Genomic DNA, 21,485 nt, shown 5'->3' with positions numbered 1-21,485 from the left:
TTCTTTGGACACAAATATTCTTGCAATGTTTCCATGAAACTTGTCTACAACATTAATGTTCTGAGAACATAGTAAACATATTCTGTGTATATTTTGTGGGATATTGATGGAATATTCTCCTAAACCACAGAAAAAAAATTGGACACAATGTTTTTGCCACGTTCCCATGAAACGTGTCTAGAACATTAATATCTTGTGTTTTGAGAACATGGCAACCATGTTCTGTGTATGTTCTGTGGGACATTGATGGAATATTCTCCTAACCCACAGAAAACTGGACGATTGAATGTTCTTACAATGTTCCCATGAAACGTGTCAAGAACATTCCTATCTTAAATTCTGGTATTCCCTAATCTGGGTAAATTGTATTTGACATCAAGGGAATGATCTCTTGGAAACATTCCTTGCACATCACAGGAACATTCTTATGAAAATGTTAGTTAATTGGGCGGCAGGTAGCCTAGTGGTCACAGCGTTGGGCCAGTAACCGAAAGGATCGAATCCCCGAGCTGAAAAGGTACAAATCTGTCGTTCTGCCCCTTAGCAATGCAGTTAACCCACTGTCCCCGGGCCCAGAAGACGTGGATGTCGATTAAGTCAGCCCCCTTCCCTTCTCTGTTTCAGAGGGTTTGGGTTACATGCGGAAGACACATTTCAGTTGAAAGCATTCAGTTGTACAACTGACTAGGTATCACCCCTTTCCCTAATGAGACTCTTAAGGGAATGTTTTCTAAAGTTGTGGGAGCGTTTGTTGTCAACTGGGAGGCAACATAATAGCATGCACTGAGCGTACAAAATTTTGCTCTTTCCATGACATTGACTGACCAGGTAGATCCAGGTGAAAGCTATGATCCCTTATTGATGTCACTTGTTAAATCACTGTATATGAAGGGGAGGAGACAGGTTAAGGAAGGATTTTTAAGCCTTGACACAATTGAGAAATGGATTATGTATGTTTGCCATTAAGAGGGTGAATGGGCAAGACAAAAGATTTAAGTGCCTTTGAACGGGGAATGATAGTAGGTGCCAGGTGTACCAGTTTGAGTGTGTCAAGAACTATAACGCTGCTTGGTTTTTCGTGCTCAACAGTTTCCCGTGTGTATGAAGAATGGTCCACCACCCAAAGGACATCCAGCAAACTTGACACAACTGTGGGAAGCATTGGAATTACTGCAAAGAGGTTCAATGCAGATTGTCCAGGTTTTGCAGTCGGATGCCAAGCAGTTGCCATACCAGGCGGTGATGAAGCAGTTGCCATACCAGGCGGTGATGCAGCCAGTCAAGATGCTCTCAATGGTGTAGCTGTATAACTTTTCTCAGATCTGAGGGGCCATGACACATATTTTCAGCCTCCTGAGGGGGAAGAGGTGTTGTTGTACCTTCTTCACAGCTGTATTGGTGTGTGTGGACCATGTTAATTCCTTAGTGATGTGGACAACAAAGAACTTGAAGCTCCTGACCCGCTCCACATCAGCCCCGTCGATGGCCTTCCGTTTCCTGTTGTCCACGATCAGCTCCTTTGTATTGCTGACATTGAAGGAGAGTTTGTTGTCCTGGCAGTCACTGACTTCCTCTCAATAGGCGGTCTCATCGTTGTGATCAGGTCTACCACCGTTGTGTCATCAGCAAACTTAACGATGGTGTTGGAATCATGCACGGAAATGCAGTCATGGGAGAACAGGGAGTACAAGAGGTTGCCTACCCTTGCCACCCTCCCAGTTGCAGAGAGAGGTGTTCAGTCCCAGGGTCCTGAGCTTAGTGATGAGCTTGAAGGGCACTATGTTGTTGAATACTAAGCAGTTCAACATCATGCTGTTGATGACATAGCAGTGAGCACTCACCCAAATGCACCTTCAGCAGTGTCTACTCAGATTTGATTTTGGACAGAGAGGAAGAGGCAAAGCAGACCAATAAGCAGATTAATAAAATAGCCAATAAGCAACTAGGCAACTGGCAGTTCCAGCCTTTGAGACAATGGCCCCATTGATAGGGCAGAGACAAGACCATCTTGTCATATACATTATCTTTGGTTTGACGGACCAAATGCAAACAGGCAAAACGAAAGACAGCCATAGATCATTGCACATCAGCGATTTGAATGCAATCCACTTAATAGTCTAAATGAATCCTTTGTTTCACTAAATGTGATGCATATGACTTTTTACATTGAAGACCGTGGATATTTGCCATGACATCAAGAATCGAAGGTTCTTCGCTCTCTGATGACATTTGGTTTGGGTCCTAATTGTCTCTGGCATAAATTCAGACAACTACCGGTAGCATCCCGTTGGCTACGTCACCAGTTTTTACCGAATGCGATGGAACAGCGTGGAATGAAAATCTTAAAATCTTTCTAGCGGTGGCTGAAATTCACAAACAACAGGTCATTACTAATCATTGAATGTTGAATTGCATTTTTGTTACACGTTAGAAACCGTTCAGCGCAGTAGCATGCATGCATGTTCAGTGTGATTTACCATTCATTTCTTTTGATTACGTTACTTAACTGGCACAGAGTTTCTAGGCACAGAGTTTCTAAACCCAGAGGCGCAACATCGCGAGACTTCCGGGAACAGCCAAGTCAATGGGAGAAGTGTAATTTGTTCCCGTGGTTGTACCTTTTAGATTTCGAGACAAGGTACAATCTAGATTCGAGCCAAAGTCTTAAGTGGTTGAATTTGTAATTACTGGTACCTCGGGGAAAGTGATTAACAAAGTTTTAAAATGTTCGTCAGCACCTGAATATAGAAGTAGTGCCTTTGAGTTACTCCGTGCACATGCGCAGTTTGTCGCCCGATGTTTCTCTACGCATGAGCAAAGATGGTCATCGTCGTCTACAAGTGTGATCGGGGATTTCTATTTATAGAAGCAGTTTGACGATCTTCATACTGTACTGTCTTTGGTTATAGTCCCTGAACATGGGGGAAAATAGCTGTTCACTGAATGTTATGCAAGTCCTTCTCAATGGGTTGTCATGTTTACGTGATTTTATTTCAGTATAATTGATATTTTCTGTGGTTTTCTTCCTCCCCAATTTTGCTTAGATGATGTCTTATCACTTGCAATCACTTGCTCGATGTGTGTTACTTGTTCTCCTTGTAAGTCACTGCCAAGAAGCCAGGCAGGGACAGGATCTCAAATGTGGAGGTAAGTATTTGGACTAAATACCAATTTACTACACTAGATCCCATTTATTCTTATAATTTGATCCCAACACCCTGATTTTCTACATTGTGCATCCATTTTTGGTCCACATGCCTTCATTGAACAACTTAACATTTGGTTATTCTCCGTCAGCATGTAGGGCCATGGTGGATGAGATGGAGTGGGCGATATCCCAGGTGGATCCTAAGAAAATGATCCAGACAGGGTCTTTCAGAATCAACCCGGATGGTAGCCAGTCTATTCGAGAGGTAAGGGTACCTGATGGCTACTGGGTCCTACATTGGCCTTATTTTACACATTCAATGTTATTTATTTGTAGGATTCTACAGTTGATTAGTGTTTAATGTTATCTGGTTATAATTGTTCTCTTTTTAAACTCGCCAACATTATGTCCCCCCTAGGTTCCCTTCGCCCGCTCGGAAGGTAACCTCCTAGAGCTGATGGATGAGGTGTGTGAGCGGCTGAAGGATTACGGGGAACGTGTGGACCCCACCACCAGCAGGAAGACCTACGAAAGGGTCACGTCTCGGAACGGCAAATCCATGGACCTCTCAGAGGCTAAACTGGATTCCAGAGTCACATCCAGCCTGAAATATGCTGTGGGTAGCTTTTTCAATTTCACATGTTGGGGGTAGGGACTAGGGATGATGACATGCTACAGCACATCAGTGTGACTTTCTAGAACCTCTGATAATATAATGAAGGATAATAGCAACAATGACTGCAGTTGATTGCAACTTTCACCCAAACATAACAATGCAGTAAAGGGGAAACGTTCCATATGTTTTTTATTGTGGCTTGCAAGCCAATGGCTCCAAGCTCCTGCAACTCAGGGAAATGTGTCCCACTACATCTTATGAAACCATCTTCTCCACCTTACCCCCAGTGTGAGACCATCGTTGAACAACATGAAGATGAGGTCATCGAATTCTTTGCACATGAAACGGACAACGTCAAAGACAAACTCTGCAGCAAGAGAACAGGTATGCCACTTTATTACTTGATCCAGTACATGATATTGACCACCAGAGATTACGGCACAATCCCAATACCCCCCTTAGCGCTCCCCCTCGGTGGGGGAGTGGCACTCAAACGGAGCAACTAGTGGTAGGGAGAGTTGAATGCGGCTAAGGTGCGGCTAAGGGAGCGCATTGGGATTGAGCCTTCGGACTACATGACCTACTACTGGGGACGCAGCACTTACCAAATTCTGTTTGCTGTAACGAGTTAATACAATATGTAAAAAGCAATACCAAAATGATGTAACTCAATGTTTTTTCTTCTCTGCAGACCTTTGCGACCATGCTCTGCAAATCCCTCATGATGAGCTATAATTCCGTCGTGCACTGGACGCAGCTCAGCGATACGCACAGCTACCTTCTACCGCGTTACAATGGGGACGAGGACTATCCGGAGTTGCTCCAGCACCAGGTGCTTAGGGTTGAGGGGAGGTGAGGATTGTAGACCGATGGAACAATCTTGTAATGTGTATTACTGCAATGAAGTGCTGTTTGTCTTACACAGACCTGTAGTAACAACAAATCACGCTGGATGATTTCATGAGTTTAAACACTCACGCTTACTCTTGAAGCAGAATGGTGAATAAAATTCTCTAACAATAGTTAGATACTGTAACTGTCCAACGTAGTTGCTGATTTTGTTATGCTTGTTGCTTTGATTCATTGTATTCTGTGAATGGAAAGGTTCGATTACACTTAAGCAACTCCAATTCGTTTTCTATTTTGTGTAATCTTGTCACTGTCATCTGTTTTACATACTTTGATGGAAATATATATATTTCTACAACAATCTGGAGTCATTGTTTTCAAATAAAATGTTATTTCTCACATGTGCTGAATACAACACCTTACAATGAAATTAACTAAATTAAAGAGCAGCAGTAAAATGACAATAGCGTGTGTGTGTATATATCTCTATGGGGTACCGGTAGAGTCAATGTGCAGGGGCACGGCTTAGTTGAGGTAATATATACATATAGGTAGTGTTATTAGTGACTATGCATAGATAACAGTAGCAGCAGTGTCAAATAGAGGTGGGGGGGCAATGCAAATAGTCTGGGTAGCCATTTGATTAGACTTTCAGGAGTCTTATTGCTTGGGGTAGAAGCCTCTTGGACCTTGACTTGGTGCGCCGGTACCGCTTGCCGTGCGGCAGCGTAGAACCATCTATGTGATGTACTGGGCCGTTCGCACTACCCTCTGTAGTGACTTGTGGTCAGAGGCCCAGCAGTTGCCATACCAGGCAGTGATGTAATCAGCTCTTCATGGTGCAGCTGTAGAATGTTTTGAGGATCTAAGGACCCATGCCAAATCTTGTCTCCTGAGGGAGAAGAGTTGTGCCCTCTTCACGACTGTCTTGGTGTGCTTAGACCATGTTGGTGATGTGGACACCAAGGAGCTTTAAGCTCTCAACCTGGTCCACTACAGCCCTGTTGATGAGAATGGGGGCATGTTTGGTCCTCCTTTTCCTGTAGTCCACAATAATCTCCTTTGTCTTGATCACGTTGAGGGAGAGGTTGTTGTCCTTGCACCACACGGTCTGGTCTCTGACCTTCCTATAGGCTGTCTTGTTGGTGATCAGGCCTACCACTTGTCATTGGAAAACTTAACGATGTTGGAGTTGTGCCTGGCCGTGCAGTCATGAGTGAACAAAGTACAGGAGGAGACTGAGCACACACCGGAGGGGCCGCTGTGTTGAGGATCAGCGTGGCGGATGTGTTACTTACCTTTTCCACCTGGGGGCAGCCCATTAAAGTCCAGGATCCAGTTGCAGAGGGAGGTGTTTAACCCCAGGGTCCTTAGCTTAGTGGTGAGCTTTGAGGGCACTATGGTGTTAAAAGCTTAGGTGTTGTCAATGAACAGCTTTCTCCTAGGTGTTCCTTTTGTTCAGGTGTGGAAAGGACAATGTGGAGTGCAACAGAGATTGCATCATCTGTGGCTCTGTTGGGGCGGTATGCAAATTGGAGTGGGTCTAGGGTTTCTGGGATAATGGTGTTGTGAGCCATGACCAGCCTTACAAAGCACTTCATGGCTACAGATGTGAGCGCTACGGGTCGGGAGTCATTTAGGCAGGTTACCTTGGTGTTCTTGGGCACAGGGACTACAGTGGTCTGCTTGAAACATGTTGGTATTAGACTAGACAGGGAGAGGTTAAATGTCAGTGAAAACAATTGCCAGTTGGTCAGCGCATGCTCGGAGTACACGTCCTGGTAATCTGTCTGCCTGCGGCCTTGTGAATGTTGACCTGTTTAAAGGTCTTACATCAGCTGCCAAAAGCGTGATCACACAGTCGTCTGGAACAGCTGATGCTCTCATGCATGTTTCAGTGTTACTTGCCTCGAAGCGAGCGTAGAAGTAATTTAGCTCATCTGGTATGCTTGTGTCACTGTACCGTTCTCGGCTGTTTTTCACTTTTGTAGTCTAATAGTTTGCAAGCCCTGCCACTACCGACGAGCGTTTAAGCCGGTGTAGTACGATTTGATCTTCGGGAGTTCTTATAGGGTTACAGCACCGCTCCTTGAAAGTGGCAGCTCTACCGTTTAGCTCAGTGCGGATGTTGTCTGTAACTTCTGGTTGGTATGTTGATAGTCACTGTGTGGACGATGTCATTGATGAAGCCAGTGACTGAAGTGGTGTACTCCTCAATGCCATCAGAAGAATCCCGCAAAACATTCTTGTAGCTTAGCATCTGCGTCATCTGACCACTTTTATTCACTGGTGCTTCCTGCTTGAATTTTTGCTTGTAAGCAGGAATCGTGAGGATAGAATTATGGTCAGATTTTCCAAATGGAGGGAGAGGTTTGTACGTGTCTCTGTGTGGAGTAAAGGTGGTCTATAGTTTTTTTCCCTCCTCTGGTTGCACATTTAACATGCTTGTAGAAATGAGGTAAAATGGATTTGTTTCCCTGCATTAAAGTCCCTGGCCACTAGGAGCGCTGCCTCTGGATGAGCATTTTCCTGTTTGCTTATGGCCATATGCAGCTCATTGAGTGCAGTTTTAGTGCCAGCCTCAGTTTGGTGGTATGTAGACACTACAAAAAATACAGAAACTCTAGGTAGATAGTGTGGTCTACAATTTATCATGAGATGCTCTACCTCAGGCGAGCAAAACCTCAAGACTTCCTTAGATATTGTGCACCAGCTGGTGTTTACAAATATACATAGACCGTATCTTACCAGAGGCTGCTGTTCTGTCTTGCCGATACAGTCTATAACCTGCCAGCTGTATGTTATTCATGTCATCGTTCAGCCACGACTCTGTGAAACATAAGATATTAGTTTTAATGTCCCGTTGGTAGAATATACGTGCTTTTAGTTCTCCATTTTATTATCCGTCCTCCTTTTCCTGTAGTACCGATGGCAAAGGCAGATTAGCCACTCGTCGCCAGATTTTCAAGGCAGCCCTATCTCCTTCCGAGAAACATGAGTCTCTTTCTCCTGCAATTGATGAGGATGAGGGCCTGTTCTGGTGTCTGGAGTAAATCCCTCTTCGGAATCATTAAAGAAACATTATTTGCCCAGCTCAAGGTGAGAAATTGATGATCTGATGTCCAAAAGCTTTTTTCGGTCATAAGAGATGGTAGCAGCAACATTATGTACAAAATAAGTTTAAACATTGTAAAAAAAATAATAATAATTGCACTGTTGGTTAAGAGCCCATAAAACGGCAGCCTTCCCCTCCAGTGCCATCCCAAACTGTGCAAAGGTGATATTTTAGTGTTGCATTACACACGTTTGAAGAGCAGACTACTGTACTATTAGATAATGCTCACGCAGTTAAGCCATTTTTTATTTGCATGTTACACAAAAAAAATTGCATAAAGACCAGACTATTTTGTAAACCTAATTTAAACTCTTTGATGTTTGATTGACACACCTACCAACATGGGTAGATTATGGCCAAAAACGGTACAGTGTGAAGATAGGCTAAACCTGCTTCTCCAATAAAAATCCCCGATCACACTTGTAGGCGATGGAATGGCGACGTTGCTAAACTAGAAACACGTCATCGGGTCCGGTCGTCTCGCGCCGAACTGCGCATGTGCTTGTCGTTAAATCAAAGGCAAACCTTCGGAATAAAGTTTTTGTTGAAAATGAAAACGTGTCAGTTTGTCACTTTCACGAGGTTGGAATAGTAACATGTTCCACTAAAGAAATTGGCTCGAATCTAGGTTGCGCCTTTAGATTGAGAGATATAACAAGTCAAAAATAATTGTTCGCTTATCAAACACTTTCGCAAGCATTGCAGGAAGTCATGCGATGTTACGCCTCTGGGTTTAGAATTCCAGCCAATCCCCTTTGTAGGCCTGTTCATCTCTCAACCTTCACCAATCAAACTCAGTAGGGGCACGGTCAATGAGGTATGAGATTTTTAGCAGTACAGTAGGATAATATTTATATACCAAGACAAACCCCTCACATCCACCATGTCCCTACTGTCCGCTTACAGGTGTTCCCCGAAGCTCTTGCATTCAACAAAGGTAAAGCCGTTATTTAAAGGAGATTCTATATAAAATATACACAATATACACAATTTATTTATTATTAACAATAAATCAATACATAAAGCACATGAGGGAACATAAGCATACATAGATTACAAACAATGAACAATCGAGCTAGAGGGTACAATATCACATTACAATTACACAAGGACATACATATACTTACAATTATAACAGCTTTTTTGTTAGTAGAGCATTTAACCGTCTTAAAATAAGGTTACATTTATTTTTTGTAGGGTACGAAAATGTGGTTTTCTGTTTGTAAATTTACATTTGTGTATATGAAATTTGGCCAAAAGAATAATGAAATTAATCACAAAAATGTTTCAGTTTATTTCTATTGTATGTAAAGAGTCCAAACAGTACATCTCTCCACAATAGTGTAAACTCTTCATAAATGTGTTCAATTATAAACCCACTGATGTCTTGCCACAGTTTTCTTACATACATACAATGCCAAAAAAATATGCAACTTGGAGATGCTATCTACTTGAGGGCGCTGCATTGTCCCCATGTTATAGATGGTATGCTAAAAGGTTGGCTAGCCACATCGGCTTTCTAGCCACTTGCCAATCAGAACCAAACGTGAAGCTAACATTTAGGTAGCACGTTAGCTAAATAATTTAGGCCTTGGCTAACCTTGACGTCTGCTGTATTTAGTTAACGTTAGGCAGCTACACATTTTTTTAATCCGGTAGATTTGTCCTTGAGTTGAAGCACAAGTCTACAAACACAAGTAAGTTATCGAAATATAACATTTTCTCTGTAGCCTTACCTCACTAGAACAAGTTTAGCATTCAGATAACAATCCGAGGTTGGATTTGGCTATTAGCTAGCTGGTTTCGCCAATTAAACAGGGTCGTTTACTCAATGGCTAACTATTGGTAATTGTAACATGTTATTTTCTTTGTCATTTACATTGTAAACGAGTAACGGCTAGCTAATAAAGTTAACCAGCTAAACTATGTAACCAGCTATGCTAACGTTACTATTAAATATTGGTTGTGTCTGTACTAGTACCTAGCTATTATTCTGCCAGCTGTGTAGCTAGCTAGTTACCGACTTTCTCCATTTGAGTTTGTAATGAGATTTGTCCCAGTTTGTCAAATAACATCTAGTTAATACTGTATCGACCTCAAGTGGACCTTCACTCGGAGTCGATCAGAGACCGGCTAGCTGACTTTAGTTGCTGTAGGCTACTGCATGTTTCAGGCAAAGACAACGTTCATCTCTTGCAACGCATTTTCCATTACAACAATGTTAATCTCAAAGCTGGAGGCAAATCACACTGTCTTTGGCTGTAACTCCACTTGAAAAGGTATCCATTGCTTGCAAAGCAAAAGAGGACCAGCCATGATTGAGCTGTTGTGTTCCAACTAATCAATCATTTGAGTGATGCCACCTACTTTTTCCAATGAGCTTATGTCTTGATAATGTGAAGGCTTCTTTTTTCCAGTTAGGCAAAGATCTACCCTAAACAAAAATAAACGCAACAATTTAATATATATATATATATATATATATATATATATATTAATTGAATCTGTTATGATGCCAAACTGCATTCAGGTCAAGACCCTGATGAGGGCGACGAGCATGCAGATGAGCTTCCCTGAGACGTTTTCTGACAGTTTGTGCAGAAATAATTTGGTTGTGCAAACCCAGTTTCATCAGCTGTCCGGGTGGCAGGTCTCAGACGATACCGCAGGTGAAGAAGCCAGATGTGGAGGTCCTGGGCTGGCGTGGTTACACGTTGTCTGCGGTTGGTAGGCAGGATGGATGTACTGCCAAATTCTCTAAAACATTGGTGGTGGTTTATTGTAGAGAAATTAACATTAAATTATCAGGCAACAGCTCTGGTGGACATTCCTGCAGTCAGAATACCAATTGCACACTCCCTCAACTTGAAACATGTGTGGCTTTGTATTGTGGGACACAGAAGCTCATTGCACAAGGTGCACCTGTGTAATTATCATACTGTTTAATCAGCTTCTTGATATGCCACACCTGTCAGGTGGTTCATGGCATTGGAGAAATGCTCGCTAACAGGGATATAAACAAATTGTGCACAATTTGTGAGAAATATTTTGTGCGTATGGAACATTTCAGGGATCTTTTATTTCAGGTTATGAGACATGGGACCACAACTTTAAATGTTGTGTGTTATGTTTTTGTTCAGTGTATTTTTATCTGTCAAGGTCAGATCTGTGGATTCTGACTTGAGTTTCAAAATATTCATTTTCAAGGTTTTAGTCTACAGTAGGCTGTGTCCTTATGCCCTTCAACATGGATGATCTTCACTCAGTGCTGTGAGCAAGGAGTCAATTAAAACATTGTTCAATAAGTCATGTTAGAATACCTGTAAATGTATTTGCAACTGCACAAATGTCTATCATTCACAATTGTCTGTTTATTATCCTTTATCGTGGAACTCAAGCTTCAGTCTCTCTTGCAGTGATGAGGTAGGCTAGGTCATCGTAAGGGGATACTTTGCAGCACATTGTGGCTTGCTGATGTTTTAAAGTGAGGACTAAAGCCCCTCTGAATAGTTGAAACTTGATGCCTTTCTATGCTGACTTTCTGTCCATGTAACGTGTCAGACACTCAACCTTGTTTGACTGATTGCCTCTCTCCTGACACAGTCCTCCTTGTGCCTTTCAGAATGTAGCATGTCTCATCGTGTCTTCCAGAAACGCCACTACATCAACAATAAGAACTCTGCACACAGTAAGAACTCTGGCTGGACCTCCTTCATTTTTCAATTTGATTTAGGCTACACGTATGATTTTTACCTCGCAATGCTGTGATGGGGTCATTTTGAACTAATAATAATATCTATTTTATACCACTTTTCAGTCGCTTTAAAAACAAAATAAATAAAACAATTTAACATCAAATGTAGGGATCTGGCGGTTCTTGGGCAATGGTCCTAGATGATAGGTGATGATAGGCAGTTCAGAAAGATAGTATCTTGAGGAGGGAGCGTAAATGGTACAGCCAGGCAGGGCGGTAGAAACATCTGACACAGGCTACGGAGCTACACAGGCTACGGAGCTCTTCATTGGGCACTTTGTCCTCTTCGATAGTACTGAAATGCTGCACCCACCTGGGTGATGCTCCGGTGACTGTAAAAGCGCCAGTAAGAGCACCACACCACAGCATTGGTCCAGAAAAAGCCCCCTACAAAGTGAGCCTCTGCATCCCCTCCCACTGCAATCCACTTCCCTTCTAGGAACTGAGGCAGGGGGCCAACAATCTGATGCTGTTGATCTGGTGTTGCTGCATCATTCAAATCATTTTAGCTAGCTAGCTAGGCAAGCCAAATATTAATTAACTAGCCATAATTAGTCCTGCAAACTGGGTGGCCCTAATTAAAGAGAGCTGTTGTTTTACATTTTTTTTTGTAGAACCTGAGAGATGTGCTCTCGAATCTCGTTCCTAAAGAACAGAGTAGGATTAAGAACTTCAAAACGCAGTATGGCAAGACCAACATCGGCTCGATCTCTGTGGATATGGTAATTTCAGCTCATCTGTCATTTGTAAATGTTCTAGTACCCTTTTCAGTGCCAGTTGTAGTGTGAAATATGGCACCGCTGTGGATATTAAGAATGCCTAAGCAGAATTGTGTGTGTGTGCGCCATTGTCTTTACAGATATACGGTGGGATAAGAGGTATGAAGGGCCTGGTGTATGAAACCTCAGTGCTGGATGCAGATGAGGTGAGTTGGTCTATGACGGGCAAGAGGATTGAATGCAAAGTATCAGGTAGGGGGATAGATTGGGTGTTTTTTTGTCTCTTTACTATTGCTTGTTGGTATCTTAGATGGCTTAATTTTGCCTAGATAATAGATGAGATTGTTTAAACAGTCTAGACAATAAAAAAAAGAGCGGCATGCCCTCTTATTTTTTAAAGAGAAGTCCCATATCTGAGGCTGTGCTGAAGAGAATAGCTTTGAAACAGATTGATTTCCATGCTTGCTCAGCACTCCCCTGAGAGAGATGGCAGTATGCAAATGTTGTGGATAGTACTGAATGAAATGGAACTAAATCAAAACCTTCCTGTGTCTGATGCTTGAAGCTAGACAACTACCTACTTAAATAGTGAATTGAGATTCTAAATTGTTTTCTTTGGGGAGCTTTGTTTTTCAAGTCCCACCATATTCATCAGCTTATATTAGCTGAGAATAAGAAGGGTGTAATTTTTCAGCCAGTTCAGCATCACTTATGGAGATTGGCTTAACTCATAACACTCATGTGACATGGAGCCTATGTAATATCAATATGGGGAGTGGGATCAAAGGTATTTCATTCAGACTTATGGTAGAATTATGTAGATACCTAGTTATGGCAACTATTACTACTAAATAGCTTTTATGGGTCTCTTAAAAAAATAAAAGGGAATTTGTTTCTGTGGCTACAGCATTCCGGAGTACCAGCAACTGTTGCCCAAGGCTCCAGGACGTGCCGAGCCCCTGCCCGAAGGTCTGTTCTGGCTGCTGGTGACAGGCCAGGTGCCCACAGACGAACAGGTGAGTGTTAGCTTGGTAACGCATTATGGAGAGAGAGTATGGCACAGCAGCTTAGCAGTAGGTCTAGGTAGCATCTTAATTTATGATACAACAATAATGGTACAGATAACATGATGTACATATTCAATGAAAAGGGTTGACCCATAAACCACAACATAAAGCTTTACAACAGACGATAACTTTTTGAAATGATTGAATATTAAAACATACAATATACCTGCAGTAAAGCCGCTCAACATTTACATTACATTCAGTCACCTAGCAGACTCCCATCCAGAGCGACCCACAGGAGCAACCAGGGTCAAGCGCCCGGCCCATGGGCATGTGGACAGATCTCCCACCAAGTCAAATCGGGGACCAGATGATAGCTTTTGATCCTGTTTATCTGTGGGAGCAGGTTTGCTTCTATGTTTGTTTAATGACATCAGATGATAATTTGCATAGAAAACTATATTCAGTGGCCCTCTTTGTGATTGTAAGGCCTTAAACCATTACGTTTGGTGTGAATAGTTTGACCAATTACCCTATTGCTGATTCTGTGTATTGTATTTGTCCCCAGGTGAACTGGCTGTCCAAGGAGTGGGCCAAGCGTGCAGCTCTTCCCTCCCATGTGGTCACCATGCTGGATAACTTCCCCACCAACCTCCACCCCATGTCTCAGTTCAGCGCCGCCATCACAGCTCTGAACAGCGAGAGCAGCTTCGCCCAGGCCTACTCTGAGGGAGTCAACAAAGCCAAGTACTGGTGGGAGGTGAGCTCAGGAAACATACATTGAAGAATGTTGAATGGCTCATGCCATTGTGGGAAATCATGTTGCTCAGTAGGATGAAATTAAGTAAAAGTTTTAATCAACTGAACGCGTCCCAGTTGTAATACGATCTATTGAAAGAGTGATTTTTTCCGAATAGAAAATTGTTTCTTCTCTCAGTTTGTCTATGAAGACTCCATGGATCTTATCGCTAAGCTGCCTTGCGTGGCGGCCAAGATTTACCGCAACCTTTACCGCGAGGGAAGCAGCATCGGTGCCATTGACTCCAGTCTGGACTGGTCCCACAACTTTACCAACATGTTGGGCTACAGGGACGCCACGTTCACCGAGCTCATGCGCCTGTACCTCACCATTCACAGGTCAGTTTTATAGAGAATTCTATTTCATTCATAATGATGTAGTTTATCGTCCATTAGTCTGCACCTTGTTAACGTTTGGGTGTGCATATTCAGCTCCTGCTCCGTCATTGCATCAGTGCAGTTATGTGGTTGCATTACTCATTCATTCACACACTTCCCTTTCTCCTTTGCTACAGTGACCATGAGGGTGGTAACATGAGTGCCCACACCAGCCACTTGGTGGGCAGTGCCCTGTCTGACCCCTACCGCTCCTTCAGCGCAGCTATGAAAGGTCTGGCTGGACCCCTTCATTGATTGGCTAACCAGGTGTGTACGGGTGCTAATGTCACTGCAGAAGGAGATGGGAGGAGAAGTGTCTGACGAGGCCATGAGAGACTACATCTGGAACACCCTCAAGTCTGGAAGGGTGAGTGGACTGGTCAGGAGGGCGGGCCAAGTTGGGTCAATGAGGGGGATGAGTCAACGACAGGAAACCCAAGGGATACTTTTCCATCTCTACGTAAAAGTGAAGTGAACAGGTGCACAAAAGAAGACACATTTACATTTGAGGAATAAGCTGCAAGGGGAATGATATGTAACCTTAGAAAGAGATTCAACCTACCTTTTTGGCCTTCTGTTTGTGTTCGCAGGTGGTTCCAGGCTACGGCCACGCTGTCCTGAGGAAGACAGACCCCAGGTACACCTGCCAGCAGGAGTTTGCCTTCAAGCACTTGCCCGACGACCCCATGTTCAAGCTGGTGCACCAACTCTACAAGATCGTGCCCAATGTGCTGCTGGAGCAGGGCAAGGCCAAGAACCCCTGGCCCAACGTGGACGCCCACAGTGGAGTGCTTCTGCAGGTGTGCAGGAGGATAGGACAAACCTATTGGAGTACACTTCCAACTGATTGGGAGGGACACAGGGTGACGGTTACAAGAAAGGCCTCCACCCTCTCTTGAAGGGGTGAAGAAAAACATACAATGTCAAATTTCAGCTTATTTTCTTAGTTTGTTCCAGCCTAGTGAACTGTCAAAGCCATAAAAAAATATATACAGTGGGGCGAAAAAGTATTTAGTCAGCCACCAATTGTGCAAGTTCTCCTACTTAAAAAGATGAGAGGCCTGTAATTTATCATAAGTACACTTCAACTATGACAGACAAAATTAGATTTTTTTTAAATGAATTTATTTGCAAATGATGGTGGAAAATAAGTATTTGGTCAATAACAAAAGTTTATCTCAATACTTTGTTATATACCCTTTGTTGGCAATGACAGAGGTCAAACAAGTCTTCACAAGGTTTTCACACACTGTTGCTGGTATTTTGGCCCATTCCTCCATGCAGATCTCCTCTAGAGCAGTGATGTTTTGGGGCTGTTGCTGGGCAACACAGACTTTCAACTCCCTCCAAAGATTTTCTATGGGGTTGAGATCTGGAGACTGGCTAGGCCACTCCAGGACCTTGAAATGCTTCTTACGAAGCCACTCCTTCGTTGCCCTGGCGGTGTGTTTGGGATCATTGTCATGCTGAAAGACCCAGCCACGTTTCATCTTCAATGCCCTTGCTGATGGAAGGAGGTTTTCACTCAAAATCTCACGATACATGGCCCCATTCATTCTTTCCTTTACACGGATCAGTCGTCCTGGTCCCTTTGCAGAAAAACAGCCCCAAAGCATGATGTTTCCACCCCCATGCTTCACAGTAGGTATGGTGTTCTTTGGATGCAACTCAGCATTCTTTGTCCTCCAAACACGACGAGTTGAGTGTTTACCAAAAAGTTATATTTTGGTTTCATCTGACCATATGACATTCTCCCAATCTTCTTCTGGATCATCCAAATGCTCTCTAGCAAACTTCATACGGGCCTGGACATGTACTGGCTTAAGCAGGGGGACACGTCTGGCACTGCAGAATTTGAGTCCCTGGCGGTGTAGTGTGTTACTGATGGTAGGCTTTGTTACTTTGGTCCCAGCTTTCTGCAGGTCATTCACTAGGTCCCCTCGTGTGGTTCTGGGATTCTTGCTCACCGTTCTTGTGATCATTTTGACCCCACGGGTGAGATCTTGCGGGGAGCCCCAGATCGAGGGAGATTATCAGTGGTCTTGTATGTCTTCCATTTCCTAATAATTGCTCCCACAGTTGATTTATTCAAACCAAGCTGCTTACCTATTGCAGATTCAGTCTTGCCAGCCTGGTGCAGGTCTACAATTTTGTTTCTGGTGTCCTTTGACAGCTCTTTGGTCTTGGCCATAGTGGAGTTTGGAGTGTGACTGTTTGAGGTTGTGGACAGGTGTCTTTTATACTGATAACAAGTTCAAACAGGTGTCATTAATACAGGTAACGAGTGGAGGACAGAGGAGCCTCTTAAAGAAGAAGTTACAGGTCTGTGAGAGACAGAAATCTTGCTTGTTTGTAGGTGACCAAATACTTATTTTCCACCATAATTTGCAAATGAATTCATTAAAAATCCTACAATGTGATTTTCTGGATTTTTTTTTTCCTCTCACTTGCACAATTGGTGGCTGACTAAATACTTTTTTGCCCCACTGTGTGTGTGTGTATATATATATATACATACACAGTGCCTTGTGAAAGTATTCGGCCCCCTTGAACTTTGCTACCTTTTGCCACATTTCAGTCTTCAAACATAAAGATATAAAACTGTATTTTTTTGTTTAGAATCAACAACAAGTGGGACACAATCATGAAGTGGAACGACATTTATTTGATATTTCAAACTTTTTTAACAAATCAAAAACTGAAAAATTGGGCGTGCAAAATTATTCAGCCCCCTTAAGTTAATACTTTGTAGCGCCACCTTTTGCTGCGATTACAGCTGTAAGTCGCTTGGGGTATGTCTCTATCAGTTTTGCACATCGAGAGACTGACATTTTTTCCCATTCCTCCTTGCAAAACAGCTCGAGCTCAGTGAGGTTGGATGGAGAGCATTTGTGAACAGCAGTTTTCAGTTCTTTCCACAGATTCTCGATTGGATTCAGGTCTGGACTGATTCAGGTCTGACTTGGCCATTCTAACACCTGGATATGTTTATTTTTGAACCATTCCATTATAGATTTTGCTTTATGTTTTGGATCATTGTCTTGTTGGAAGACAAATCTCCGTCCCAGTATCAGGTCTTTTGCAGACTCCATCAGGTTTTCTTCCAGAATGGTCCTGTATTTGGCTCCATCCATCTTCCCATCAATTTTAACCATCTTCCCTGTCCCTGCTGAAGAAAAGCAGGCCCAAACCATGATGCTGCCACCACCATGTTTGACAGTGGGGATGGCGTGTTCAGCTGTGTTGCTTTTACGCCAAACATAACGTTTTGCATTGTTGCCAAAAAGTTCAATTTTGGTTTCATTTGACCAGAGCACCTTCTTCCACATGTTTGGTGTGTCTCCCAGGTGGCTTGTGGCAAACTTTAAACAACACTTTTTATGGATATCTTTAAGAAATGGCTTTCTTCTTGCCACTCTTCCATAAAGGCCAGATTTGTGCAATATACGACTGATTGTTGTCCTATGGACAGAGTCTCCCACCTCAGCTGTAGATCTCTGCAGTTCATCCAGAGTGATCATGGGCCTCTTGGCTGCATCTCTGATCAGTCTTCTCCTTGTATGAGCTGAAAGTTTAGAGGGACGGCCAGGTCTTGGTAGATTTGCAGTGGTCTGATACTCCTTCCATTTCAATATTATCGCTTGCACAGTGCTCCTTGGGATGTTTAAAGCTTGGGAAATCTTTTTGTATCCAAATCTGGCTTTAAACTTCTTCACAACAGTATATCGGACCTGCCTGGTGTGTTCCTTGTTCTTCATGATGCTCTCTGCGCTTTTAACGGACCTCTGAGACTATCACAGTGCAGGTGCGTTTATACGGAGACTTGATTACACACAGGTGGATTGTATTTATCATCATTAGTCATTTAGGTCAACATTGGATCATTCAGAGATCCTCACTGAACTTCTGGAGAGAGTTTGCTGCACTGAAAGTAAAGGGGCTGAATAATTTTGCACGCCCAATTTTTCAGTTTTTGATTTGTTAAAAAAGTTTGAAATATCCAATAAATGTCGTTCCACTTCATGATTGTGTCCCACTTGTTGTTGATTCTTCACAAAAAAATAGTTTTATATCTTTGTTTGAAGCCTGAAATGTGGCAAAAGGTCGCAAAGTTCAAGGGGGCCGAATACTTTCGCAAGGCACTGTGTGTGTGTGTGTGTGTGTATATATATAGCATCTAGCCTCTCTCCTACTTTACTTTAGCTGTCCCTTACCTTCCCGCAAAGCCCTTGTAGATATCACATACAATTGGGTGTACTATAATTAAGCCTTCCTCTGTGCTGTGAAATGAACTCCATCTCATCTCTCTCCTGTCCTAACAGTACTACGGCATGACAGAGATGAACTACTACACGGTGCTGTTCGGCGTGTCCCGAGCACTGGGGGTGCTGGCCCAGCTGATTTGGAGCCGAGCCCTGGGCTTCCCCCTGGAACGCCCCAAGTCCATGAGCACAAACGGACTCATGACCCTGGTGGGAGCCAACAATTCCGGGAAAGATGAAGTATCAAAGGAAGAGGGGGGGGAAGGCAAAGAAGAACAAAAAGGGGAGGTAGAGGGTAGGGGGATGCATAAGATGCAGTACACTTATGAAAAGAAGGGCCTTTGCTGGATTTAGTCGGTTCATGTCAGTGACACTAATGTCGGGCGTACACCACACGACTTTAAAATATTGCTGAGCCTCTCACATTAATACCACTGTCTTTCCTGTAGTTTTCTGTCTTGCCAACGTAGTGATACAACACTAAATGATGTCACACACTACAAGATTCTTCATTTGGTCGTAAGTATTCTCGATGCCTCGCTGTCTCGCAAGAAGAATGTGATGTGATTGTGCAGCTAGAACGAGCTGTGGGCCAAAGACATGTGGGCCTCAAAACATTTTGTTAGACATTCACGCTTGCCATAGAGTTGAAATATTTAACCAATACATTTTGAATTAAATAACATTGAACTTCAGAGCTGTACTGATTTGACACTAGCTTTGGGAAGTACAAACGTAGGCTAGTAGTCATCACTCCTGTTCGAGAGTCAGTACACACATTCTGATGCGATACAACGTCATCATCTCACTGGCTTCTCTGGTGAGCTGTTGGCTGTTGTTGATCACAGTTCTCAAAATGTTTCGTTGCACATCTCACACTACAGGAGCATAGCAGAGTTTGTGCTGATAAAATCAAACGTTTGAAAACATCAGGATGACTCAGACAGGATCGGTAGCCCTCAGGATCGGTCAGTAACGGCCGTGCGCCCCAACTATGCAACGACTTGGGAATTTTGTCTCCGATCTCAAACTTGTCTGGGACAGGTAAATCGGGCCAAAATCATGTAGTGTACTTACGGTTTATGGTAATCTTTTTTTTATTTTGTGAGACTGAGCCATGCTAGTTGAGTCTTATATATTTAAGCTGACCTGGTTTTGTAAAGAAATATCATGTCAATTCTTCAGTTGGAGAATCTGGGGCACTTGCATTGTCAGACGGAATTTTCCAAAATAACGAAACAAAAGACAACACTCCATGGCAGGCAAGGTCCTTCTGTAATATAACCACAGAAGAATATGTACAGTCTGCAAATGACCAGGGTCTGTAGGTTCGTAAAAGTATACTGCTGCCCCTTTCATCAATGATTGATGTCACACCACTATAAATCAAGGCCAAGTTCATTTATTACACCATTTTTTTGCCAGTGTTCACCAAACCCATTGCACTTCTGGTAAACGGAATACTATGCAGGTTGCTTTGTACAGTGCTTCACAAATAGCTCTGTTCTATTGGGAAGGGAGGTTGTTTTGAAAAGTGATCAGGGTAAGAAGACAGCACTGTTTTCCATTTGATTTTAAATCTACCTGAGATGAAAGGGTTGATATATAAAAAATAAAAAAAAGGTTTTATTATATTGTGTTATCACACTTGGGGGTAATCTTTCTTGTAGAGTTTTTCTTCAAGACCCGAGGGCAACTTAAAAACATCAATGGAACATTTCCTTCTAGTCAGAAAAATGAATGTAATTCGAGAGCTGGCAAGCATTGACTAAATAGTACGCGTGTCTCAATCGACGTACTATTAGAATGTTTTGTAAATGTTTGTTTTAGAAAGTCTGCTGGTTTTACTATGTCCAACTGTAATGTCTCATCTCATCTGTAATGTGTACTTGCGTCATGATGAGAAATCTGAAACACCATACCAACTAATCATTAAATAAGAATTTGTTGAAATGACTTGCCTAGTTAAAGGTTAAATTTTAAAAAAAAACAGAAATTGTGTTCAACTGGATTGTTATTAAGGTACAGATTTGCTTGGTTTAGTTTTAAGGTTACTCTCAGGTCTAGTGGGTGGGGAGAGGGCTTGTTTGTAATGGTCTGTTTCAATGCAGACCATATCCAATACACTCTAATTGGGCACACCGACAGTACCCCTTGGCTATTCATTTAATTTGTTTTCAAACAGCCCCCCCTCACACTGTCCTACCCCCTGTAGTGTATTTCCCAAATAGTACATATGTATTTTAGACGTATTTTAGTTTGTCCTGTTCCTGTATTTGATCCTGTTCTAACCAAACATTTTGTTATTCTGGTATAAAGATAAATATGTCTTATGTGAGATCATTGTGAAGTGGAGAAATCTGAACTTTATTATCTAGCAGAGCTGGATGTGGGAGAGAAAGTGGAAAACAATTTTAAATAAAAGGCAAGTGTTAACAATTACTGTTCTCTCGAATTCTTTTTTTTTTTTTATTGCTGTCTGTTTATGGAGATGTGGTTGTTGCACATTCTTTACCTGAATGCATTTACATTACCACAGAACAGTCATGTTATTCTGTGCCGGCTGTGTATGATACGTATGTGTTGGCAGGAGTTTTCTGAGGACATCGCAGTTATTAATAGTGTACCAGACAGGTCTCCACAGCACTCAGGTTTCTGCTTCCCTTTGGCCTGGTCAAGATGTCATATGGTACGGAGACTGGATTCCAAATAAACAACATCAGAGTGCTTTGGCCAGAAAATACAAAATTGCTATGTGTTGCAACTGATTTGAACTGTGGCTTCAAATGATCAATTGGCTGACAATCGATACGCTTTCTCCTAATTTGCCAAGCTCTCC

General features: G+C 42.6%; 1 protein-coding gene, 1 long non-coding RNA gene and 1 pseudogene across 3 annotated transcripts; 2 read left to right on the top strand and 1 right to left on the bottom strand.

The window, feature by feature from the left end:
• Positions 1-2,013: 2,013 nt before the first annotated feature.
• LOC110494176 (protein canopy homolog 2) lies at positions 2,014-5,077 on the top strand. The gene is made up of 6 exons (XM_021568992.3): positions 2,014-2,383; positions 3,045-3,147; positions 3,298-3,413; positions 3,567-3,764; positions 4,052-4,148; positions 4,456-5,077. Exons 2-6 carry the CDS (start codon positions 3,045-3,047, stop codon positions 4,497-4,499), a joined length of 558 nt encoding a protein of 185 aa, XP_021424667.2. The 5' UTR covers positions 2,014-2,383; the 3' UTR covers positions 4,500-5,077.
• A 2,001-nt stretch (positions 5,078-7,078) lies between these two features.
• Positions 7,079-8,177, bottom strand: LOC149975947 (uncharacterized). Its single transcript, XR_016487942.1, has 3 exons — positions 8,066-8,177; positions 7,362-7,442; positions 7,079-7,216 (listed from the first exon to the last, which is right to left on the bottom strand). It is a non-coding gene; the product is annotated as an uncharacterized LOC149975947 (long non-coding RNA).
• A 405-nt stretch (positions 8,178-8,582) lies between these two features.
• LOC110494175 (citrate synthase, mitochondrial-like) lies at positions 8,583-21,083 on the top strand (annotated as a pseudogene). The gene is made up of 10 exons (XR_005037021.2): positions 8,583-8,665; positions 11,351-11,416; positions 12,097-12,204; positions 12,342-12,407; positions 13,086-13,217; positions 13,777-13,968; positions 14,146-14,345; positions 14,522-14,751; positions 14,975-15,184; positions 18,707-21,083. The product of XR_005037021.2 is annotated as a citrate synthase, mitochondrial-like (transcript).
• Positions 21,084-21,485: the final 402 nt, after the last annotated feature.

This window comes from Oncorhynchus mykiss, chromosome 17 (assembly GCF_057628025.1).
Source record: "Oncorhynchus mykiss isolate SJ-2025 chromosome 17, ASM5762802v1, whole genome shotgun sequence".
Lineage (NCBI taxonomy): Eukaryota > Metazoa > Chordata > Actinopteri > Salmoniformes > Salmonidae > Oncorhynchus > Oncorhynchus mykiss.
Note: the sequence above shows the minus strand (reverse complement) of the source record. Positions and strands in the feature narration are given on the sequence as shown.